The following is a 26,482-nucleotide window of genomic DNA, read 5'->3' on the forward strand; positions in this document are numbered from 1 at the left end:
GGTTGTAAAAACCCACGTATGGAGAAAGGGATACTGCATATAGGAATTTTCATTTTTTTATGTTTTACTAGACAGATTATTTTTAGGTTGCATGCTCTACATTTCTCCTTAACTTGGTCTTTGACTATAGTTCAGCATCACTGTACTTTGCTGCTGACAGGTTTTTCTCAGGAAGAAATTCAGGATTGCGATAGCAAACTGTCACAAGTCACACTTAAGATACAATTGCAAGGCTGGCAGCAAGAACTTCTAGGGCACCTTTCAACACCATCTTGACCTGAATTCTGTGCTATCAGTCCTTCACATTCACAAGTATATCATCTTTGCACGCAGTTTTAAAAATCATAGAATCATAGAATCATAGAATATCCTGAGTTGGAAGGGACCCTTAAGGATCATCAAGTCCAACTCTTGACACCGCACAGGTCTACCCAAGTTCAGACCATGTGACTAAGTGCACAGTCCAATCTCTTCTTAAATTCAGTCAGGCTCGGTGCAGTGACCACTTCCCTGGGGAGCCTGTTCCAGTGTGCAACCACTCTCTCTGTGAAGAACCCCTTCCTGATGTCCAGCCTAAACTTCCCCTGCCTCAGCTTAACTCCATTCCCGCGGGTCCTGTCGCTGGTGTTAATGGAGAAAAGGTCTCCTGCCTCTCGACACCCCCTTACGAGGAAGTTGTAGACTGCGATGAGGTCTCCCCTTAGCCTCCTCTTCTCCAGGCTGAACAGGCCCAGTGCCCTCAGCCGTTCCTCGTACGTCTTCCCCTCCAGGCCTTTCACCATCTTCGTAGCCCTCCTCTGGACACTCTCCAACAGTTTCATGTCCTTTTTATACTGTGGTGCCCAGAACTGCACACAGTACTCGAGGTGAGGCCGCACCAGCGCAGAGTAGAGCGGGACAATCACCTCCCTTGACCTACTAGCGATGCCGTGCTTGATGCACCCCAGGACACGGTTGGCCCTCCTGGCTGCCAGGGCACACTGCCGGCTCATATTCAACTTGTTGTCTACCACGACCCCCAGATCCCTCTCTTCTAGGCTGCTCTCCAGCGTCTCATCGCCCAGTCTGTACGTGCAGCCAGGGTTTCCCCGTCCCAGGTGCAGGACCCGGCACTTGCTCTTATTGAACTTCATGCGGTTGGCGATCGCCCAGCTCTCCAACCTATCCAGATCCCTCTGCAAGGCCTTTCCACCCTCATTCGAGTCCACAACTCCTCCAAGTTTGGTGTCATCAGCAAACTTGCTCAAAATGCCTTCTATTCCTACATCCAGATCGTTTATAAAAATATTGAAAAGTACCGGCCCTAAAATGGAGCCTTGAGGGACCCCTCTGGTGACCGCCCGCCAGCCTGACGCAGCCCCATTCACCATAACCCTTTGGGCCCTGCCCGTTAGCCAATTGCTCACCCATCGTATGATGTTTTTATTTAGCTGTATGCTGGACATTTTGTCCAGTAGGATCCTATGGGAAACCGTGTCAAAAGCCTTGCTGAAGTCCAAAAAAATCACATCAGCTGGTTTCCCTTGGTCTACCATACGGGTGATCTTATCATAAAAGGAAATCAGGTTAGTTAGGCAGGACCTACCCTTCACAAACCCATGCTGGCTGGGACCAATGACTGCTTTGTCCCCCAGGTGCGCCTCAATACGTTCGAGAACCATCTTCTCCATGATTTTACCAGGCACTGATGTGAGACTGACAGGCCTGTAATTGCTAGGGTCTTCTTTCTGACCCTTCTTGAAAATCGGCACAACATTTGCCAGCTTCCAGTCTACCGGGACCTCTCCAGACTCCCAGGATCGTTGAAAAATAATTGAGAGAGGTTCCGCGATGACGTCCGCCAGCTCCTTCAGCACCCGGGGATGAATCCCATCCGGACCCATGGACTTGTAGGGATCCAGGTGGAGTAGCAGATCCCGCACACGTTCAGGGTCGGTTGGGAGTTTGTCATCCCCACCGTCCCGGTCCTCCAGCTTGGGGCACCCTGGGTCCCGAAGCCCATCATCGGCATTGAAGACAGAGGCAAAGAAGGCGTTAAGCGTCTCTGCTTTGCCTATGTCATCATCTGTGAGAAGACCTTCCCTGTCAAGGAGCGGCCCTATGTATTCTTTAGTTCTCCTTTTTCCATTCACATATCTAAAAAAACCCTTTTTATTTTCTCTCACAGACACAGCCAGCTTCAACTCTAGGTGTGCTTTAGCCACACGAATTTTCTTCCTACAGACACGAGCAGCATCCCTGTATTCTTTCCATGTCACCTGGCCCTCCTTCCAGTAGCGAAACACTCTCTGTTTCCGCCTAATCTCCATAAGAATGTTCCTGGTCAGCCACGACGGCCTCCTGCCCTGCCTGCCTGACTTGCGATATTTAAAAAAATGGATGCCAAGGGCCATCAACAGCTGCATAAATGTTGCAATTTATATTGGAAATTTAAATTTAGGAAAAGAGACAGAAGTTTTAACATGTGAAACTGCAATTCAGCATAATTAAAACCTTTTTCACCATGAGGATGATGAACCATGGGAACAGCAACCTAGAAAGAATGAGAATCTCAACCCCTGCAGAGACTGACAACCCAACTGAACAAGGCCCTGAGCTATCTAAACCTGGTTTGGAAGAGCAAGCACTAAGGAAGGCTGCTCCCAAGCTGTGCAATGCAGTTCTGTCTTTAATCAGTGATATATAGCTCTTGGGATGGTTGCTAGGACTCACTCCACTGTAAATAGCCTAGATTGTCAGGGGCTGACTGCACCCACAGCCCTACCCAGGCTTACTGGGACTCCCTCCCCCCCCAGCCCAGCACCCCCATATAAGCAAGCTAAGGCCCCCTGCCCTCCCTGCACAGTGCTATAGGGCAGAGCTGTGCCCAGCTCTGTCTCTGATGATACTGACTCGTTCCTGGAATGTCCTGAGACCTGACTCAGTAGCTGGCATCTATCTCATCATCACTGGAGAGTCAATTTAAACCATTACTGCAGCACTGCTCTGGAACAACGGGACTGCACTCTGTGCCAAGGACACTGCCCTTCCCGTCCTGTGGTCGCCCTCAGTTCCCTGCAGAGCCGTAAAGCAGCCCTGCTCTCCCTGCTCCCTCAGGAAGTTGCAGATTTTCATACAGGATAAGCTCATTATTGCAGGACTGACGCAGACCTCCAAGCTACTAGAATCATCTTCTCCAGGAAAAATAACAAACAAACAAACAAAAGCAATTAACACACACTTCTCCACAGACCATCAATTACCGCTTTTTCAACTTTCTAATCCACAAACTGTATTATCAGAAGCATAATCCCAAGAATTTAAAATGTCAAGAATGCTACTATTCAGCCACACCTCAGGGCAAATGATATTCCTACTGATAATCTCTTGCCTATATTCTTTACAGGATCCTGCTCAGTAAAACTAAAACCCACCAGGGTAAGTTGCACCATACCTTACGGTTCAGGGAGTTCACTATTATACACCAGGAGGTATTCTGCTCTCCTTTCATCCAGACTGTTCTGCTAACTTTTGGACACATAGAAACGTTCCCCAGATCTTATTGCAGAAATATATGTGCAAAAGTTAGCAGGAGCACTCACACGTGCAACCATACTATTTTTATGGAGCTTGTTCGACAAGAGATGTGCCTGTATACGTCATTTCAAGAGGTCTTTGCAGTACTCTTGGAGACTACTAGTTTATGCAGAGAAACGAGACCTTATTCCCACATCTCCAGAGCTAAGTGCTAACTGTACAAACCTTTCTTTTGCCCTGACCGGTTTAAGTGTTGGTAATGTCCATTTTAGTGCCTGCAACTATCTGTGTGCAGAGAAGCCAGCTGACCTTACATAAAATGGCTGCTGCTGTAAACTAAAGATTTCAAAGATGTTTAGACACATCCATATATATAATACATAGGTATATAAAATATGATGTGCATATATATCTATATATCTATCTGTGTTATCTAATTGCTCTCACTGTCAAGAATATGGGGTTAGTTTTCCTTCCCTTCCTGACAAAATGTTAGTTCTCCTCTCATGAAAAACATGAGTCTACACAACCTGACTGCAATGGTCTTCTTGCAAACAGAAAAATAAAAACATTTGAAAAATTCAAGCTTCCAATTTATACTTTTAACTAGCATTTTTTTTTTTTTTTTAAAGTGACTTTATTGATCAAAAAAGAAAGCTTCAGGCAACTAACTCTGTGCAGAGTGGCCTGTTGTGTAATAAAATGTAGTAAAATTAGAAATGCAAAAGTTACCATTAGAATCTGAGAAAAATTACCACATATGCAAACACAAAAGAAATCTATACACTTTTATTGTGAAAAAGAAATCTGTGGGAGTATAAAGGACAGGCAGTAGAGAAATAAGAATTATAGTGGAATACAAGTCAACCAAGACAATTTTCTACTTATTACATAATAAATCATAAGTGTTTCTGAGATATTCAAAGCCTAGCAACTGAAAAATATATATTAATGAGTAACTTCAAAGGCAGTTTATTTTGATGCTATTGTTACTAAATTCTATTGTGATTTTAAAATCTGTATACCAGCAGGAAATAGGAGCAGGCTCTGATGTAATTTACCCATTTAGAAAAACAGGACACAATAATTACAGTTGTGTATGACTAAACATTAGTTCACCATTTAAGTCACAGCAATACTCTCAGTGCTACTGTCACGAAGTCTTCACTTTTCCTCCCCTTGCTTTTCTGAGGTGCAGACACTTATTGTAATGAGTAGGTACAGAGGCTTCCAGGTAATTGTTTTTATTAATATTTCTGATTAATATTGCAAGGATAAACAAGTAAGGTAAGTTCTCTACTCAGAGCATCTGGGACATTATTTATGTTTCATTATTAAGTTAACTGAAGTACAGAGGGCATAAAACTCTAGCAGCTTACTCTTGTCCTATATGGTAACTTCATTCTATTGAGTTAAATATAACAACATAAATCTAAAACAATTAAGTGATCGTTAATATAAACGATGCAAGACACTACAGCTGAAGTTGCTCTGTTACAGATCTATTTTTTTTCAGTAGTCTAAGTGATTTAAAAGTTGCAGTTTTCTGGACATCCTTGGTAAACAGAAACTTCTACATGCAAATTGCAACCAACTTAAAGAGATGAATGTTTTCCTTAGGAATTAGGAACTTCTTCTCAAAGCATGGGTCATTACAAGTTCAACTTTTGAAAGGAACCAGTTAAGAAGAAAGATTTTCTAAGGCTCTTGCATGTTGCAGAATCCTACAGTTAATGGTACTCCATAGAAATAATTACTTATAGAGACAGAAAATCTGTGGATTTGTTAATTCTTTTCCCTATTATCTTTACAAGTTGTATGTTTCACTGCTTTGCTACCCTCATAGCTTAGTTGTGGCACATGCAGGTACACCCCACCTCTCCTCTTTTTGGTGCAAAATGAATTTCTCTATGCCCTATGTTTCAGAAGATAAAGAAGTTCAGTGTACTTTGTAGGAGTTACTGACATTATTCCTCCCCTTCCTCTGAAAATTTTCTGAAAGAGAGTAAATCAACTTATTTCAGAGATCTTCTATTCTTTCTTGATAGTGTTGTTGCCTCCGTTTCTAAACCTCTCTTTCAATAAAGAAGATGCAAAACCAGGCAGAAGTTATCAGCCGCCTATCTTTTGGTGTGTTCCCCTTCTCTGGGTATCTTGGATGGAAAGAAATATGCCAGCACCTAATGACAAAACAATTCAACCTCAGCTTGAGTTGAAGTTAGTCTTTAGTATCTCCTTTCTCTCTCTCTCTTTTTTTTTTTTTTTTTTTTTTAATTATAAAGACAACAGAACTGATGATGTACAGAAAAAGTTGATGGGAGAGACAGGGGAATTACGTGTAGACAGATTTGGTGATCTCATTCTAAACAACATAGTCATCTAAAACAGCTGATCTGTAAGACTCCATCCCCTACTTGGCTTTTGGTTTCCCCTATTGACAGCTTTGACTGAAGAGACGATTATACACCTCATTATAGAAATGAAACCTAGCTAGATGGATAAACAGAAAGCACCAAATCAATTTTAGTATCAATTTCACATAAGTACCAAGAAGACAGAAAATAACGTAAAAACAGAGAAGAGGGCAATGGGAAAAAAAAATGCAGAAAGAAGACAAATCTTTCTGCAAATCTAAAAATCTCAAAGTCTGGCATCTGGAGTTTTTTATTTTTTATTTTTATTATTATTTATTTTATTTATTTATTTATTTTGGTTGGTTGTTTTTTTAGGAACACATTACAATACAGGTAACCAGTACAGTCATAGCATGGAATATAAAATGTTTAACTAAGATCTGTTGATTCTACTCCAAACTATCCTCAATCTTTATGGTTTTATTCCTTTGCTTTCAAGCAGAGGCTCTCCTTTCAAGGTTAAAGGGCCTTCCAGGTCATTAGAGAACCTCCTAGCAGTGGATACTGCCACCTGGTGCAAGAAGCGCCTTATTACCCAATTCCTTGACAGCACAAACGTCATTTTTTGTTTCTCATCGACAGAGCTTTGTCCCTTTTCATGTGGGCTACCAATAGCTCTGCAGAGGTAAGTCTGCAGTACCCACTGGATTATTTTTTTTCCTTCTTAAAATAATCTGAGAATTTTCAGGGCTTCGGTTCTCAAGAGATTGCTCTTTCCAGGGCTGCTGGGATGAGAGCCCTATGGTACCAGCATGCATCCCTGTAAGTATAAATGAAGTAAGATCCACATAGGAAATTTCTCATAATCCTAACCCTGACATGAACCATGCTTGGGTCAGCATTGCATGCAAGAAGAGTCAGGTCACGATACACAAGTTAAAACAAGGGAGACCAGAAGAAAACTACTCAGAAACTGCATCATTCCTGGAGCACTGTCCTCCAGAGTTGTGGCCTTTCAGAGGCCAACACCTCACAAACAGCTAAAGCAGCTATGCTACCTTAAAATGCTTCCTCTGAGAAAAGAGAAGCAGTGGCTGTGAAGAAGCAGTATGTCCAGCAGAACAGCACGACTCCCAGTCTGGCCTTGGGGGAGTGCTGTGCTGCTTGGCAGCTTTCAAAATGCATGTTTTGGTCATTGGCTCGTATCACCCACCCAACCTCAACACCTTCTGTGGGCCTCCACTGCATCGCCTCCCAGCAGCTGGTGCTCAGCCCACAGCCAGAAAGAAGAACTCTAAATTCCTTCTTCTTATGAAGAAAAGATGAAAAAAAAAAATTCATGGCTCAGGCAAATTCTTGCATTTCCCATAACAGAATTAAAACTTTGTAACTTGTCACAACCTTTTGAGACAGTTGAGGAAGAAGAAATTAGATAAGAGCAGAGAAAGAAAAATAGATAAGATAAACAAGGAAATTGTCTGCAGAAAGCAGGAAGAATGAAGAAGTAACCACCATAATTCATGGAACTACCTATTCCTCGTGCTGGTTTTTAGCCCTGTCCCATTTCCCATCCCCTTCCACATACTACACCCCTCCTTGACACACAGTTCTCTAAAGTTTAAAGCAAAGAAGCTTAAAAGCTCTTTGAAAATGTCTGGTCAATAAGTACCAGATTATTATTTTTTTTTTAAAAAAAGCACACAATACCTGAAAAGGGTCAGTTCCAATGCTGGCTCCCTACTAGTTAGGTAAAAGGAAGATTCTCTGCAGATCAGGGTTACAGCATGGAGGCTAAAGTCCAGCCACATGTAACACAAGAAATTAAAGTTCATCAGTTTGAGGTATCTCATGTGAACTACTAGTGAATCTCGACTGCCCCTTTGCCTCATGAGATGCATACACGCAAAGAACATGAACTGAAAGACAAAATGGAGCCTGTGCCCCTCAAAATCAAAGGGCTAGTAAGCACTTGTAAATTTTGTATCCATGTATGTAAAATGACAAATCTCCACAGAATGTGGAGATTCAGACAAAAAAAAAAAAAAAAAAAAGCAATACATTTTCTGCTCTTCAAGCAGGAAGTGCCCCATTTACGGTTCTCGGTGTACTGTCCCAGTTTTAAAAGGGTGAAGGAGTATGCAACTCCATAACGTTAAATGTCATCCCATTCCACCAGGCTGAGAAACTTCTGGAAACTCCTTCAGAGAAATGTCACCTAATCTGGCTTGACAACCAACCAAGAGGCTGTAACACCATTAGGATTCTCCTCTGTCATCAGGCCACAGGCCCAAAGCCTAATCACATTCCACAGACAGAGGCAAGGAAAATGGCCTCTCTCTAAATGCTTTCCAGCAGATAGCTCCTGGTTGTATGATGCTCCTGGCAGCATCCTTTTTAAGATGCTTTCTGTAAATTTAGACATTCAGGGAATGCAGTGAACTACTCATTACTGTTGCGAACAGGTCCACATAAAAATGATAAGCAAAAGGGCAGACAAATTTCAACCTTGCAATTAGGCTGCTTGCTTGTCTTCTAAGGAAGGAAATACAGCCTGGAGTCGTCCAGTATTTGAGCTCTCAAAGGACATAGGGAAACAGGCATTAAATACTGTCTGGGGTCCAAATCACAAGTATGTCTTGGACATTATTTAACAATTACTCTGTACATATACCTGTAAGACGTCAAAAAAAACAAACTCACCAGGTTGCTATTCAATTTCAGTTCTAGGATGACCAGAACGTGGCTAATGCAAGTCCTAAAATAGGAATGTACATTAAAATTTACATACCATATTTGTAAAGTGTGTGATCATATCTGGGGCAAAGACAATAACTACTTTGGAAAAAAAAAAAATCCTCCCAACTCATTGACTTGCCCAAAGGGAAAGAGAGCTTCAGCATCCTAAACATCACAAGCATTATTGCTGATTGCAATGCTAAACTGCAGGAAAAAAAGCTCTTCAACGAGAAAACCATCTTGTTCTTTTAAAACTCAGCCTCCTCAAACAGCCACGGCAGCTTCTGTAACTTGCCTGGCATGACAGGATTTTGGAACTGCTGGTCCTGCCACACCTTTAACCAGAGCTGGTTAAGCAGTGGTTCTTCTGCCTCTCCACATGGAAAATCCTGTCAAAATTCAGTCTTCGTTAGGAAAATAAAACACCCTGCACCAACCTCAGGCATTCCCATTCCAGGCTGCCTCAGCTGTGCTCCAGCTGACCTGCAGCTCAGCACCACCACAGCCCTTTCCCTGATGCTCACAGAGATCCCACAGGGCTTCCCACATTGCGTAGGCAGGCCACGAGCCATGGGCAGGCAGGCAGCTGTGTGGGCACACAGTCACAGGACAGGAATGCTGGAGGACAAGTCCAAGCCCATGGAAAAGGCTAAGACAACAAACATGGGATTCTCATTACATTCCCTATACAATGCTATTTTTTTACTTCAGTTATCTGACATTTCATATTTCAGTGCATACAAACACATATGTTCAAGGGCAAGGATAGGAGACACTTGGCTTGTCCTCCCCCCACTGCTTCCCTCTGAATAAATCCAGCTTTATTACTAGGGAAAAAGATAAAAACCTCCCTTCTCAGATTTAAAAGATTTGTGTAAGCTACAGAACACACCACAATTCTCCTTCGCTACAAAGGAGAATTGGTATGACGGATCAGATCACTCAGTCTCATCCACAGGAACACTGTTGCACAGAAAAAAATAATAATAATAATAATGCTGTTCCTCCAGTTCTGCTATGCCAGGCTCTGGCCAAGCTCATGTGTGGTGTGGGCAGGACCCTCCTCCCAGATAAGACCCTGGGCCCAGCCCTTTCCTGCATTTTTGGGTACACAAAACATTAGCATTTCCAGCTCGTTAGCCTCCCTGGTAGGGCATTCTGCTTAAATTAGGCAATCGAAAGCATCTTGAAGAGATAAGGTGAAAGAAAACTTGGATTAGCAAAACACAACAGATAAAGATGCGGACAAAATAGGGAATGCCAAAGCTAACAACGCTAAAACCTACGGGAACTGTGGCTCTATTGTGAGGAATGTCATTGTTTATTAAGTTAAAGTCTCTCTGCTGTGGTTTCATCCTACACACACAGTCCTGCTGGGTATAACAGGGGGAAACAGATCTCTGCAATGAGAGGCCATTAAACCATTAGGTCCCTACTGTACATCAATGCCATCAATTTAACCAAGTTTTGCTTCAGTATGGAAATGCTTCTCCCTGTAGATAAATGCAGCCATATTAATGCATTTATTTCTACATTAAATAGGGGGAAAAAAAAGAAAAAGGAAACTCCACCACTGCGGCCATTCTTCTAGAGCAAGAACAAAAGCTATTCATGTATCAAATGCATACTGGCAACACGCTGTTCAGCAGCAGTAAGAACAAACACATCCATTAACCACTAGGACCTTCTAGCTGCCAAGACAGACTGCAAATGTCTCGAAAAGGCAAAGGAACCCATTGATAACTCACTGAGTACAGAAAGCCCTGAGAAGCAATTGTCCTGCTTTTGCTTGTTGTTCAGCCCAGCTACAAAGTGTGCCAGCCTCTGAATAAGAGCTGTGAAAGCTTGAGAATCACACACACAAAAAGGATTAATTCTGATGGAGCTTGATTTTTTTTTTTTCTTTTACAAATGTTGACTTTACCAGGAAAAATCACTGGTTTGGGATGGATACATACATACATTGCATGCCATGGAGGCAAAATAATGGAATAAACGTATTTTCACATACTTGAATGCACCAATAATCAAACATAGCTTTTTAGCCTAGTAGTACTGTTTATGTGCAACACAATAAATGCAATCTGGGGGAGAACACATGGGGGACCAACACGCATACAGACATGCACACAACCCCAGGAAATCCACCAGGCACTCGCCCTTCAGAGCTCATTCTCCAACGAACAAACCCAGATCACCAATGAGTACTTAAACCTCCTGCTCTTCCATACCCTGAGTAAAGGACACATTTAGGAAGGACAAGCATGCTTCCCACAACAAAGGAAATCTAGAAACAAAGTAAAAGTCATGGTGGACTTCAGTAATTCCTGAAAGCAGTTGCTTTCATGGTCACTCTAGAATTAATAGCTTACACCAAAACCCATATATTCCTCCTCTCAGTATGATGCAAGTCATAGTATGCTAGACAGAATTACATTTATTAAAGCCATTGTTCTTCTTGTGCTCAGGGAACAATCTCACACTAATATTGCTAGCATATCCGGCTTGCTTTAGAAAAAGAATGGGTGTTCATAATTTAGCAATAGCTGCTTTTAAGAATTGGTAGGAAAGAAGAGGGAGAAGAAACCAACATTATATCAAGCTTATGGAATGAGACTGGTGACAGCAATAGCAAAGTAAATGGAGCGAGGTAAGAGGCCACATTCCCAAACTTTAAAGGAGAAACTGAGGGAGATGGAAGAGGAAAAGGCCAGTGTGTGAATATGTCATGCATGTGGCAGATAAGGGGAATGGACAGTCAAACACTAAATGGACACTCCAAGAGCTAGACAGGGATGTGTCCCCTGTATCCCTGGTACAGCAGCTCTGCACGATGGGGATACATATGCTGAGAACAGACTACTGCGAGCAGCTGCACGTGTTCGCCACACTTAGCATCTGCTATTGCTGCTGTAAGAGCTAGTCTGACCCAAGAGGGTATTTATCATTGGAGTTACAGACGGACAGCTGCAATGCATGGCATCTTGCACCTCTCTCTTATACCTGCAAAACTGAGAAAAACATGGAAGAGGTACCCCAAAATAGGAACTGAAAAAGCACAAAGTGCTAGAGCAAGTTTATGCAGTAGAGGAAGGGCCACTGAAAGGGAAAGGTAACCACAGCACCAGTCTGAGAGGTTCAAATGGAGGGAAGCAACTCAAAGTTGTTACTGCTTTATTAATACTTCTGTAACCACAAAGGCTTAGAGTACAACCACACAGCATGTAAATGCTACCAAACACAGCCAGAGCATCCCGCTGGACGGCCTCAGAATATGAAGCACACAGCAGTGATGCTATCTCACACATTCAACACAGGCCGGTCACAGATGAGAGACCTTCCTACCTCCCACATAACAAGATTAAAGCTTTATAGCAAGCCCTTTAGGTTAAAACAGCCTGCATTACCCAAATCCTTAAGGAGCTAGCTTCGGATAATCAGGCCTTGCCAAACTCCAGACAGAAGGAAGAGAAATTCAGCCTTTCAAACAAAACCACACTCCTTCAGCGTAGGACTAGGGGAACTGGCATGGAAATTCTGCAGGCCCAGGGAGAGTGGTAACATCTGAAGGAAGGAACAGCTCTGTTTCATGAGAGATCATTAAAGCCTGAACAAGGGAGAGGATGAAAATCCCGCAAAAACCTTTGCTGTAAGGAGATTGTGTTAGACTTGAGAGCAAGACGAATTTGGTTTATTTGGATTCTATGGCTGGCCGTCACTGCAGTGAGGTGGAACCTGTGTGACCTGCAAGGTCAAAAAATACCAACATTCTGAAAGAGACCACCCTGCTGAGAAAAGAAGGGATTTCATGGTTTGACCCCATCCCGGGATGTAATTTTTAGTGTTTTTTTAAATCAACTTGTGAGAGAATATAGCCTACTGAGAAGCATTAAATACAAGACACGGAAAAAGCTATCATCACAAAGAATTTCCCAAGAACCCTCAGGGAATTGCCCAGACCACAACAGCCAGAAAACACACTTCTACATGCATTTGGAAAGAGTAATTAGTATAATGAACAAATGAATTATGCAAACTAATGAAGGAACTAGGCAATTTAAATCATGGTCCATTCATTCGCTCCTTTTTCAGAGAAGGATGAAGGAAACCTACATGGCATATTAAACAGCTAGCTCTTGAATTACAAAGTACACTGTGCCAAAATCATTGCAAATGAGGAGTCTTCAGACATGAGAAAGCAGACAAAGTGAATGTACTGAAGATGGCTAATGATACTGTGTTGTGTATGTATTAAGAGAGAAAAAAAATGCTGTAAATCCACTGTGATGGATGTCTGGACGCCAGAAGAGTAACTCCATACTCCAATGATATTTCAGACTTCCATCCCATTGTACTCTCCAATCCAGAAGGACAGCCTTTGTCTGACAGCAGCTGACAAAGAAAAAGCAATCAGATTAAGAGGCTTTTATAATTCACAGAATTGGAACTGACACTTAATAGTGATACTCTGCTTCATTGTGCCAAGACTACAGTCCTTCCTTCTTTACAAAAAAGGGTGGGAGGTGTTAGATAGAGGAGGAAGTCCCATTCCTCCAGCTGTTTCCACCAACACCTGCCTGGAAGTCTCTATGTCTGCACTGCGATTACAGGAAAAGACACAGACACCTTCAGAAGCACTGATTCCCCTTCTAGAAAAAGGGACACTAGATGGTGCTACATCTGTACTTGCATCATTATGGTCTCAGATGAATGGCAGCTGGGAGAAAAAAGTTAAAAGGAAATGCAACTGGGACAAGATAGGCGTTTCATACATGTAGTAGATTGCCACTTCCATGCCATACAGTGCTGTCCTACTGTCTACCAGCCTCAATATCTGAGACCACTTCTGCCCACTTATCTGTAAACACCTCACAAGTGATAGCAGTAGAAGCCCCTTAATTTAGCCTTTATTGAACATCTCATTTAAATTGTGATAAAAACAATAGAGTAATCCTTTATTTATATATTAAAGTATATTATATATTTTTTTAATATACTAAATTTATTGCACATAGCAGATACTGAATTCATTTTACAGGTTTAATACTATTACTGTTTAGAAACTAAGTGATCCACAATTAACTTTTTGGGGGATAACACCTATTAAAACATTTCCAAAACTTTTTTTTTCTTTTTTTTAAATAAATCAGTTTACCTATTTCATTTGCCTCTCTATGCTTAAGTTAGCACACATTCAGAAATGTGTACTTGTGTAGCAGTAACACTTCATTTACAGTGACTACATGCTTTGGATTCTTTTACTATCATTAAATTTGGTGGGAAAGAAGTAGCCTTTTCAGGGTGCTGCCCCCAACCAGTTTTGACACTGGCTTAAGTACTTTACCTCTCACTTTTTTTTTCTTTTTTTTTTTTTTTTCTCAACTTGGCCTGCTCTCATACAGCTCATTCCCTTGGCTATGGCACTGCAACTGCTTCTAGGCCCCATAGTAAGAGATCAAGCATGACCCAGCTAAAAAGTAACCCTTGGGTCCTGTCTTCCACGAAAGCAGGGGAGGGACCCAGACGGGTTGTCTAATAAGTATCTGAAGTTGCAGTCCCACAGAAATCTGCACACACATGCCTAGCACAACTAGAAAGCCTGAGGCACCTGCAGCTCCGAGGGCCCCGGCGGGGAGGGCTGCACTGCTGACAGGGAACACTGAGCCTCCTGTCTACTGCAAACAAGCAGAACAGATGTGAAGAAAGCAACAAGAATTTAAAATTATTTGAGCACCAATGGTGTCCTTGAAAATTCAAAAGCAAAACATGCGTATCATGGAGTTTGTTCCTAGGCTTAAGTTATGTCCCAGTCAACCCCAATTTCACTGCCATTCACCGGTCACGTTTCAGAAGGCATCACCACAAGGCACTGTGACTCAGTTCCCCAAGATTTTCTTGCCATTCTTTGCAAGAACTTTTGCAGATGTTTTTTACAATGGGATCTAGGTGTTAACCTTAAAAGAAAATAGATTACGCCGATTAATGTATTTAAAGGTGTCTGCTCTAGGCTGAGTCAATGCTCAGCATCAGAAGGAAAATTACAGTATGTGCAGACTTCATAGGAGCAATTTCTTCCCCATTGGAGAATTTAAGTGTAAATAGCACTGATCTGTCAGTCAGGCCTACACTAAGAGTTCACATTAAAGCCTCTGACAATCCTTCCTCTGCTTGTTTCAAGTCTATGTATGCTCTGGATAACAACATGTACAACTAACCAAGGAGAGATTTTACAGAGAAAGTAAGAGGAAATTTCCAACTCTCAGTCTTCATCCTTTGGCACCTTTACAAACTACAGCAAAGAACTGAAATTCAGGAAAAACAGGAAAAAAAACAAAAAAAACACCTATTTCTACTGCAAGTCCTACCATCTTTCCTCCAGGTCACAACCAGTACAAATATACTGCTGCAGAACAGTTAATCCGTAAAAGCATTACATGATCAAACAGTAAACCACACTTGGCTCATAACTAAAAAAGAAGAGATTCAGAAAGTGCATCATGCTTGAAAGAGTGTGAGGTAGCGTGACATGTGCTGACCTCAATTTAATAAAAACTACTTAAAAAAATAAGAAATTAGGACAGAATTGGAGGTGGACAGGACACAGCCATCAAAACTTGCAAGAAAGATACTTCTACAAGGAGCCTGGAAAACAGTGTAGGTTTTTCTGGTCTACCTACCAAGCAAATACCTGGACGGCAGCAAAATAAATAAATAAATAAAGATAATGAATAACCAGGGATGGGGAGCTAGTTTTGGATAACAAACCATTTCTTTTATCTAGAAGCATACCTAAGTGAATGTAATGTCACTATAAAATTTGCTGCTTCTCTTCTCAGTGCAAAAAGCCTTGAATTTTCCCAATGGCTGCAAACTCCCCGAACCCCGTCTCACTTGGCTTCCAACTGCGCACTGAAGCAGCTGTGTTTGGTAAGCAGCTCCTGACTTCAGTGGCATTGGATTGCTTTTTTCCTCCCCCAACAGCACGCTGCATGTGTGCTACCAAAAAAAAAAAAAAAAAAAAAAAAAAAAAAAAAAAAAAGAAACTACAATGGTGTTTTAAAGAGGATGAAAATATAAAAAGTTATAATGGCAAGGGTAAAAGACTCAAGAGGGTAGGCTAACTGCAAAAAGCAATCTTCCCTAGGAATGAAGCAGGTTGAGCACAAGCAGCTATTACAGCCAAATTACTAGTTTGTCATTTTAACTTGTGGACTACTCTGTCATGAATTTCACCGGCAATACCTAAATAGGCACTGCAAGCCTCTTTTTCTACTCACGGCAGTGCTTTCTGCACTGTTCTGTACATTCTTATCGTTAGGCCCATCACCTCAAGCAGTAATTGCCATTTCCTCACACTTTCCCCTCTGTGTGGCATGTGCATGCATGCCTTCACTTCTTCCACATACCAAGATGTAAGGTACAGAGATATGCGCAGCATCACTCCCCTTTACCTTTTGTTCCAGAATATCAACCCTTAACAACTACACAGCACTCAGGCTGAGCCTAACGTAAGACATACTACAAATATCTGTTGATGGTTACCATTAGCTAGTTCTCTGACCTACAGACAATTCTAGAAATGGATGGAAGTAACTTGGGAAAAAGCTATCTGGCAGCCAACTAGACGAGTCTTGCCCTTCTTTTTGTCTTTTTTTTTCTCAGTCCTCTCATTTCTCCCTCCTGAAATTCATCTGACTACTCAAACTTTCCCAAAAGACCTTGGAACTGACAAGGTCACTTTAAGCTAAAGAAGCTCAGTCCAGCCAAAAAACATGCATTTGGAATGGAAACTGCTTGTCATTTATTTCATGGCCATATCCATGACTGAACTGAGTTACAGTGATTATTCAAACACTAAAGAATTGGGTCAACTGACCACATAACTACGAACTGAATTCTGTTTAAAATATCGTATTTAAGCACACTTTCCATCTATTTGTATGAACTTTATGACAAAAAAGTACTTCATCTTTCAGACAGGCATACAAAAGAAGCTGTTCTTTATACATAAACTTCCATGGTTCCAGAACTAACGTGACAAAAACCAGAATGGTTTGGAAAAGCAAAAAGACATACAGTCAAAACACGAGATGCTTCATATCATTTCTTCCATTCCCTTCTCCCACAAAGAAATTCTCACATCAACATAAAAATCTCAATTATGTTAAACATAATTTTAAGCTGCAGTATTTTCTTCCCCTCATTCCTAACTCTCAGTTGGTTTACTTTCCAAGCAAGCTCCAAATGTTCAACTACTTAAGCCTGTAAGTACAGTATCTTAGTTTCAAAACTGCCATCAATCAAGCCTCTTTGCAAGAATCCTAATCTTTACAAAGAGTTTTCAGCAAAAAAAAAAAATAATCATGTTCTTGTGAAATCACTTACTGAACAAGAAAAAAAGCACGGAACAACAGCAGCAGCACTAGCCATGGGCCAGATACCTCATAATGTTTTAAGAACAGAAGCTTAACTCTATGTTAACTTCTCACGATAAAAGATCTGACTGCTTACCAGTAATGGTGCAGGCATCTCTGTACTCTCTGCAGTCTGGCACATCATCTTCCGCTGCTTCGCTTACATAGTGCTCTTCATGAATGCCTGTGTCACAGGCTTGGACTGCATGGTTCGACAGCTCCGAAGGAGGCACAGTGGCGGCCAAAGTGCAGTCGTGCAAAGCTGTGGCGTCCAGCTTGGCAAGTTTCAGAGGGTTGTACAAACTGCCATCAGGGGGACCAGCACTGGAGACTGGGTCTGGCTGGCAAAAACAGAACTCTTTCTCTTTGCTAGAGCTGGCTTCAAGAAGTCTGTAAAACACAAAAGGAACAAATGCTTAATTCAAACCATTCCAAACAGCATAAATCAGAATAATTTTCTTTTCCCTAAGCATTAATCTAACCTGAAAAATTCAGCAAGAACTAAAAGTCAAATACTGTACATAGAGCAGCTGCCTATTTTTGCAGCTTGCAGAGTTGCGTCAAGTAGAAAAGCACTATTCCTTGTATAGTGTTATTTACCAATGGCTGATTAAACAGGCAGGTTTTTGCCTAACCTAACTTGGAGTAAGCATGGTCCATCCATATCGGCTTGTTCACCAACTTACTTTCTCACATTTCTGCCAAGGGAGAGCTCTGTGTAGGCCAGGGCAGCTTGTTACGGGAACCACACTATGCAGGCAGACCACCCATCACTGCTTGTTCTAACGATACTTTAGGAACATCATCATTTGAAATTGGTTGATACCGAACAATACAGGAATGATTGGGATCTTATACTGATCGACCTACAGGGCTCATCCTCTCCACTGGGCCACCTTGTACAGCTTAGCCTTTCACAGCTTTACCTTTCCACAAGGCTCACTTCACCAAACCTTTTGTGCAAGGGGCTAATGGTAGCACAGTAATCCATAGTATGATACTGCTTTTGGCTATGAGCAGCATAAGAAAAGATGCAAATGTGTATTACTGCTACGGAAAGAGGCTGCAATCATGGGATTGCCGAAAACCAGGCTTGGGAAAAGACTTGCAGGACAGGAAAGAAAGATTTTATATATGCAGTAGTTGCAAGGCAGAAGTAGCATCATAGGAACAGGCTACACAAGAATACCTAGACTGCACTGGAAAAGCAGAGAACGAGCCAGCAATGTGACACAAATGCACTGGTCTGCAAGCAAAAGGTGCAGATGCAACCCAACACAAAGGTGCAGCAACATAACACACTTTGTTCGGTGGTTCACTGAGAAGCAGAAATAAAACAGCTGTCTGGAGAATCCTATGAAGGTGGTTTTCTTTCATCTCCAGGAACATATGCAGATAATTTTATCTTGCTGTTCGAGTTATGCTGAGGAGCCTGGCATCTTATTTTCTGGAATTTCCAGTAAGCAATGTTATTGCTTCACCAAGGCATTTATGACTATTTCTAGAAACTCACTGCAAGACTGAAGCATCTATAAACTGTCACGCTACAGATTACGCATTCCTTACAGATTATGCATTCCCACTTCTGTGGGTAAATCACAGGGAAATCCTGCCATAAAGTAACATCACTGTACCAACTTTCATACCACCTTTTCTCAGAATTTTTCTCCCCTCCTTTCACTGCAGACTTAAGAACAAAACAAAATTCTCCCCCCCTCAAAGGATCTCGATGATGACTCATCCACACTGAAATAAGAGTACCACAACTAGAAAAAGTATAGGTAATATTAACTCTGGAAAAAAACAAAACCTTATGCACAAAGTGACATTTCATTACATTTTCCTCAATTACATACATTTGTATTTCTGCATAGCATTGCACAACCTGAAAACAGTTCTCAAACTCAAGAGGCTTGAAACCTGTATTTTTTAATAATCATAATAGCTACAGGAAAAGATTAAATCATATGATAAGTTTATGATCGCACACACTCATACAAATGGTGCACTCCTGCGGCTGCTGCAGGAAGAGAAAGTTTCACTCAAATGCTTTAACAAAGTCTTCTGGTTCCCCTGCAGAGCATCCATTATCCCTGCACTGTCAGAGGACAGACTGGGAAGAACAATGGGGTCACTTGTATTAATTATTGTTAAAACTGTCCTCTTTCAAGTGGCTCCTTAGGAATAAGAAGAGAGATTACTGGTATTAGAAATTAGTTGTTTCAATGAAGCTGGAATTAAATTGCAAAGCTTCATTTTCCCACCAGCTTAAACTGTAAGGGAGAAAACATAGGGGACGTGCAGGGACTGAATGATTAAAAGGGCTCCATTTTGTCATAGCTGCTACCACACACCTGCAATTCACATTTGTTTTGGGAAACTGTTAGATAAGTCTCTTGTTGTGAGCAAGGACATGGCTGGGAGTAGCTAACAAAATATTAACAGGAGTCTTCTTACGCATCTTGCCCTTTTCTCCCCTCTTGCCAAGCCCTGCAGGAAGATAATAACATCAAAAACACTACCAAATGGAACAACACTGTTAAACTACAGTGTATTTTGTCTACAAGAAGTCTGCAAGATCTCACATTCTCAAAATTGACTTGAAACTTCTCTGGACACACACAGCCATCCAGCGTCTGACACACCGGACCATCCCCACTCATTTAACATGTTATCTCCCACATGCTCCTGACCAAACCCACCTTTGGCCAGCCCGTAACATTGCAGGTTGCTTTCGAAGTTTGTGTCGAAAGAGATTTACCTTGTTGTTTGGACTGGATCTATAAAATCCATAGAGGCACTGTTTGCACGGCCTCTCTTGCAGGGCAAATCTTAGCCCCTGGGCCAGGGCACACGCTTTCCCTCACCTTTAAAGTTTCATCTATATATATTTTTTTTTCGATCAAGAAAAGAAAAGCTACAGCCGAGCAGTATTTACCAGATTCATCCATGAAGGGAAACAGGCATTGAAGACCGTAAACCCATGAAATATGAAAAATTAATATTTTGAATGTCTCACCAGCATATACAGTGCTCATAACTGGAAGACCATAAAATTGTTATTGCAGTGCTTCCTAGTTACTTCTTTTAAGAGCCAAACCAATGCACAATTTAGTAGCCAAATTATGAGTTTTCTCATTGAAAATACCCTACATTTAACTCTTTTTACTTGTACGTCAACAGCAGCAAACAGCATGTGTGTGTACATACAGGATTTAAACAACTTTTCTACTCTACCTGGTAGAACATAATTCGGCTTTTGCCTCAGCAGCTGCATTGCACCATTCCTGCCAGTCTAAGTACAATGACTGTTTGGGTCAATAAACAGAGCCAGGTCTTAAGAAATATTTAATCTGAGATGTTTGAACTTATTCCTGCACTGTAAACCTGTTTGCAGAAGGACCCTAATTCTGCGAAGTTTATCACTGAAATGTTTTCAACCAGGTCATTTTACTCTGCAAAACATCTGATTTGCAAGCTTCTCATTAAGGGCACATTCAAAACTTGCCTTTAAAAGAGGAACGACAAAGCATGAAGACTTGTTCCTGCACACCTCCTCTACACCCAGACACTGGCTTAACCCAATAAATGCTTCAAATCCACATGGCTAGCTGTATGAAAAGCTTGAATTCTATTATACCAAATACCACCATCAGCTAGTAATACATCTACAGAACAGGTTGGGTACACAACAGGCAGGGCAATGAAAACGTAACCAAAAAGTACACAGGGTACTCTGATTGCAGCGTACCTGTGGTAGTGTAGATTACAGAAAGCAAACCCAAACTGAGCTGGGGTTAGCCTGCACTGCACTCCAGATTAAAAAAATAAATAAATAAATAATAAAAGAAGTTATCCAGCTCTAACTACTAGTGTACATCAGAGAAAAGCTAAGCTTTGGAGGTTCTGATGTAAATTAAAAACCAATTCTCCACACCAGTCAGCAATTTCTGGGTTCTGGCCAGTAGAAAAAAATTCTTTGTTCATTTGCGGAATGTTTTATGGGGAGGTGGTTGAGTTTCGTACACTGGTATTTCCTACAGATACAAATAAAATAAGCTATTTGCCATTCCAGAGTCATTTGACATTAAGCATTCCTGTAGTCAGGACTAAACACAACCCAACTCTGAATCTAATGATGCAGATGAGTTAACATGGTCCTTCTTCCTCCCCTAAAAGCCATAAAAGAGACAAAGTAACTCACTGAGGGCCTACAAAAGACCAGCAGTGCCAGCTCTACAGTACTTGTAACACGGCCCCATTAGGCCCGTTACCATCTCGGACCGCAGCAGCAGCGCCCCGCTATACTTGCCAAAGGGCAGGAGCTCCTACAAACAACACGCTCGCCAAGAGCCACCGGCTGCACCCTGGGGTGGTTTTCAGATAACTAAGCATTGTTCAAAGTTTATCTAGATCAAATTTTATGCATCAGATAATCCTTTTAATCACTAGTGTAAAATGGCAGCTCAATCAAACAGCTGCAAATTTAAAGGAATGCTTCCTTAAAAAGGGGGAAAAGTCTCTTTCTAGTCCTTCTGACTAAAGTCCTCCTCTCCCAGCAGGTCATCCTTGTGCTGTGCAGACTCATGCTTTACTTACGTTAGTTGGTTCAGCAGCATGGTTTTGCAGCAAACCCATTTACTGGTTTCTCAGAACAACTCCGCTCCACTTTTGGTGCATAATTCCCTTTTAAAAGGGAGAACCTGAGCCCTCTGCTATAGGGTGTGCTTCAAATGCAGCCTGCTGCCGAACAGGGATGTGATGAGACTTCAAATAACCATATGGGCTACATCACTGCAAGGTCATCTGACATGACACCATTTCTGTCCTTCAGAAAGCTTCAAACTGTACAGGTAGTGGGGACATCCAGCATGCAGTGCCAAGCTAAATGTAATCTGAACTAATCCACCCAAATCAACAATGCAGATCTGGGAAACTTCAGTGCCAACAACTTTGATCTACTCACCCGTCCCTACTGACCAAAGTATTTGTTAATTTAGACAGAGCCTCTGGGTACCAAGGGATTGAGGGAGTTTTCCACCCTCAGCATCTACAGGATCAGAGCTCTGTAGCTCCCGGCATTCTCATTTATTAAGTCTGCTGGTTAAATACTTCAGAGGGTTTCAGGATGTGCAAATGTCTCCCTTTTATGTTCTTGCAAGAGTCCCACCAGAAAGGTTCTTCCCTATGTTGTACAACACTTTGTAAATTCGCTAAACAACTCTTTTACCAAGTCTGCTAGGTTTTACATAGTTCTTTAGGAACAACTGTCAGGCTTCTTATTTACATAAAAAAATCACTTCAGATGCAAATACCCCATCTAGACACTGGAGAGAACCAAAGCCCGTTTTTATCTGCCCAGTCTGTGAAACAGATTAACATGCTGACCTGTCCCCCAGGAATTCAGATTATAGTCCTCAATCTGCATTTTGGAAAATAATCACTGAATTGACCAAATCAACTTAGTAAGACTTGATACCAGCATGCGAGTTGCTCATTTCTTTGAAATTCACATCTTGGATCTACAAAAGTTTTTGCTTGTTTGTTTGTTTAAGTTCTTTACTAAGTGAGTGGATGGGCTCAAAAATCAGTGAAAATGTTTACACCAATTTCAATACACTTTGTCAGACCAGAGGGAAAACACCATTTGCAATAGATCTGGATTTAAGACATATATGGACTCACTTTAACTTTTAGGTGAAGACTTAATTCGATCCCAAATAATTTTGAGTTGTTTTAGTCTTGCTTTTCATTATATACCCTCCTGTATAGTAAGAAGGGTTTCTTTTCCACTCAGAAGCTAGCTTTTAAACATGCAGAATGGTGACTGCTCAGTTAAACCTAGCTAGAGGGAGGGATGTAAACAGTCAAAGTGTCATGTCATACATGAGTGACAGAAACTGATAATTTATCATCTGACACCTTACATAAAAATAAGTACTGCATTTGTGATGTTAGAATAGATCCTTTTTTTTTTTTTTTTTACAGCAAATTCATGGGACAAGCATCTTGGACAACTTTAAGCTACAACCTCATCCAAAGGTTTAAAGCCATTCAAGAACCTTTTAATTAAACATTTTTCCTAGATTACCCTGAAGACAGTACCATCTCTTCTCTTAACACGGTTTTTGCATCCAGTGACCCCAGGCTTCTTTTTTTCCCCCCCTCCCCTCTCTCCTCAGAGAGGAGTTGGGAATCTTTTAGTTTAGCCAAATTCAATATTTTTCAGCGAAGCATCACCGCCGAGGTTATGTCACTTGTGCTGCTGTGAAGGACCTTCTCAAGGGTATGCCTTCCCAAGGAGAGGCTCTCCTGCCTGTGAAACCATTAAAGAAGGCTTCCAAGATGAAGATTTGAAGGCCTTCTAGAATCACTCTTTGTGAAAGCCTCATAACCAGCAAGTTTTAAGCATGTGAAGGCATCCAAAAGGAGAATACCTGATTATCAGCCGGTGGCATGGCAATGTCATTTAGAATTGAAGAAGTCACCATTACAGCAAAAGCCTGTATATATCAGCAGCAATAACCAAAAAGCTGATTAAGTGATAATATAAACATGTAAAGCCTAAAACCTTAACCTCTGTGTCCAAAGCTGCTGTTGCGACCTTGCTTGGTCTCCTTTGACAAGTAAGTCATCAATCAAGACTGAGGCATCGTTTCTCAAAAAGTAACACAAGTCAAAACACCACAAATAAAAACCTCCATAAAGGCAAAACCAAACAACAGCAGCAACAACAAAAGGCACCACTGTTCCCCACAAACCAAAGTTTCTCACCACTAGGTCAGGAGCCCATCAGTCTCTTCCCCTGAGGGCAAGGCAAAGTGGGAGCACACTGCAGGACAAACCCTCGCTTTGACCTTCACAGCTGTGAGTGCCCAAGCATGTGCTCATCCAGCTTTCTGTCACACTGCCCTTTCTCTGAAGTTCCTTGAGGCAATGGTGGAGGGCTCTATAAATAGCTCTTCCTTGTGTAAGAATCACATTACACTAGGAGCTCTGTACAGCTCCCTCACCTTCTATGTAATGCAGGCCACCAAACTTGCCCTCCCTCTTCCCACTTGAACTAGTGAACAAATAAACTGAAAACAGATTAAAAAAATAGCGCATCCCCTTTCCTGCAATGCCCCATGCTGCTGGCTGGGAGGCCTCTGCTAGACGTACTGTACATGGCTCAGACAGGGAAAGCTGTCAGACAGTTCAGGTATGGTGGAAGCTATTACACCAGCAGCAAACCAGGTCTTCAAATATTATGAATGGGAATGGTGTCAACAGAAACCTGAGAAGTGGTGTTGATACACCACAAGAGCATAAAACTCCCCAGTTTATCCCCAGTTATCCCCCTCAGGTATCCTCTCTGCTGCTCCACCAGCCCCAAGGACCTTCAGAAGCTGGGTATGTGTTCAGTGCAGCTTTTCTGCTAGCTGGGAGAAGCTGTGGGAGAGAGGAGTGGGATGACCACAACTTCTCCAATATTCAGCAGAAGAGGTGACAACACTGCCTGTGCTCTAAACCGTGGGCTCATTTCCTACCCACGGGAAGGACGACCAAGAACACTCGACCAGAAGTGGAATACAGAAAAGAAAAGAAGCACAAACACAAACACACACCAACTAGCTACTACTAAGGGAGAAAGAAAAACAAACAGAAACCCAACAACCCTACTGAACAATGCCTGGGCCCAAGACACCATGCAGTACGTAAAGATACTGAAATTAAAATATGTTACCATTCCAAGCCAAAGCAATAGTCAGCCAGCTGAGCTGTACCTTCTTCCACAGGACAACACAGAAATGCAGGTGAAGCTAGTGACAGCAGCCGAAAGACCATGCTACAACAGTGGTTCCCCCACCACTATTCCTATTTAAACAAAGATACAGATCACCTACCTGCTAACAAAGTAGGGCCAAGAGATTTAGCCAAGTAACCCTAAACAAAGAACTGACCGACTCAAACCAGATATTTATCATGATTTAAAACCAGAGGGGAGTGGATTTTAATCTTGTTTTGCATTACTATTGTTTTTCTCCTATTGAACGAGGATTTTCTGAATTTCTCACTTTACACAATTATTTTTAAGTCTATGTAGAGTTGGCATAATTTAAACTAAAAATGCTAAAAGCACCAACAAAATAAGCAAAAAAAACAACAACCCACCATCATCACCACAATAAAAAAGCACTGCTTTACAGGACTGGAAAAATGTCATTATTTCAAATCTCAGTAGCAGTCTTTCCAAAATATTTACATAAAATATCAACAATGTTTACATAAAATATCACGTAACAGAATGAAAATTGCTGCTTACAAATATAGTGCCAGGATAAGAATGATCTGAGAAGAACCAACAAGGAAACAACAAATCCCTTGCAAGTAGTCCTATAAATAAATGAATAAAACCATGCCTGTTGTGTCCTGTTCCACCCACCTTCAGGCTGGGATTTACTGCTTCGGACCAGTTGAGTAAACATACAGAAAGACAATAAAGAAAAACTAAACATCTGTTCATCTGTTTAGTAAGGATGTCTCATTCTTCCAGAAAATAGGAAAATAATCACCCCAAGTTTCTTCCTACTGCTAGCAGCCATTGCACTGATGGCTATTAGGAAACTCACCACCAAGACATGCCCTCCCACCAATTCCTGCCCTGCTCAGGATGCTAAGAAGAGCTGGTAGCATCGGTACCCAGGCTCCCTAGTAGGGAGCCTCCTCATGTGCTCCAGCTGCTGGCACTCTCCTCAAGAGCCTCCTTGCTCTTCAGGGATGCCTTACAACCCTAAATGTGCAAACAGCTCCTTGAAGCTACTCCACAGCTTCTTAACTGGCTGTTAAAACCACTGTGCCTCATATCCACCTTCTTTTGTTGTCTTTATGTTGTCACATATGGGTGTAGTGCTTTCAGAAATATGATATTGTGTTTTAGAGGCCGTGTGGGAACCAAACCCGACCCTCTCCAAAGCACCGGGCCTGGAGGAAATGCAGACTGAGGCCCTCTTAAACAAGGACAAAGCCAGACCTCCAGCGCCTGCGGATACACAGGCCTCAAAAGCCACTTTAGGTACCAGTGTCAGAGAGAAACACAACAAGACTACAAATTCCTAAGCACCCAGCAACCCCGGGCCTTTTACCAAGCTTCGGTCACATGGAGCCGCTGACTAACGAGGCTGCATCTCAACACATACCATTCCCATGCGGGGCTGCTCTCCCTCCGCCTCCATACAAGTTAGCGGTACAGCAACAGGGAGAAGCCTGACAGCTGCCCTCGAACCCTTATGATGTAGTTCAGAAACTGGCACAGTCATTGTCTCAAGTCATCCTTCTGCTTACCGGCCTTGTGTGCAAATGTCAAAAATGGCATAGCAAAGTAACAATTCCCTGTTTAACGGGTGCTCTGTATCCCCGGTATATTATCATATACATGCATCTGTGTTCTTGGGAACCCAGGGATGTTTATCTTAACAACAG

General features: G+C 41.8%; 1 protein-coding gene across 13 annotated transcripts in view; it reads right to left on the bottom strand.

The window, feature by feature from the left end:
- TRAK1 (trafficking kinesin protein 1) overlaps positions 1–26,482 on the bottom strand; it is a 130,501-nt gene that overhangs the window by 67,270 nt on the left and 36,749 nt on the right. For 12 of the 13 annotated variants that reach the window (XM_072033370.1, XM_072033374.1, XM_072033364.1 and 9 more), the window contains one exon: positions 17,118–17,410. Coding sequence is in view for 4 of the 13 variants with exons in the window: in XM_072033364.1 (XP_071889465.1) it covers positions 17,118–17,410 (293 nt within the window). In the remaining 9 variants the exon portion in view is untranslated. Of the gene's footprint in view, positions 1–17,117; positions 17,411–23,794; positions 23,816–26,482 lie in introns of those variants that run through there. The other variant, XM_072033373.1, reaches the window with a different exon arrangement.

The sequence above is a fragment of the Anas platyrhynchos genome, chromosome 2 (genome assembly GCF_047663525.1).
Source record: "Anas platyrhynchos isolate ZD024472 breed Pekin duck chromosome 2, IASCAAS_PekinDuck_T2T, whole genome shotgun sequence".
NCBI classification, from domain to species: Eukaryota; Metazoa; Chordata; class Aves; order Anseriformes; family Anatidae; genus Anas; species Anas platyrhynchos.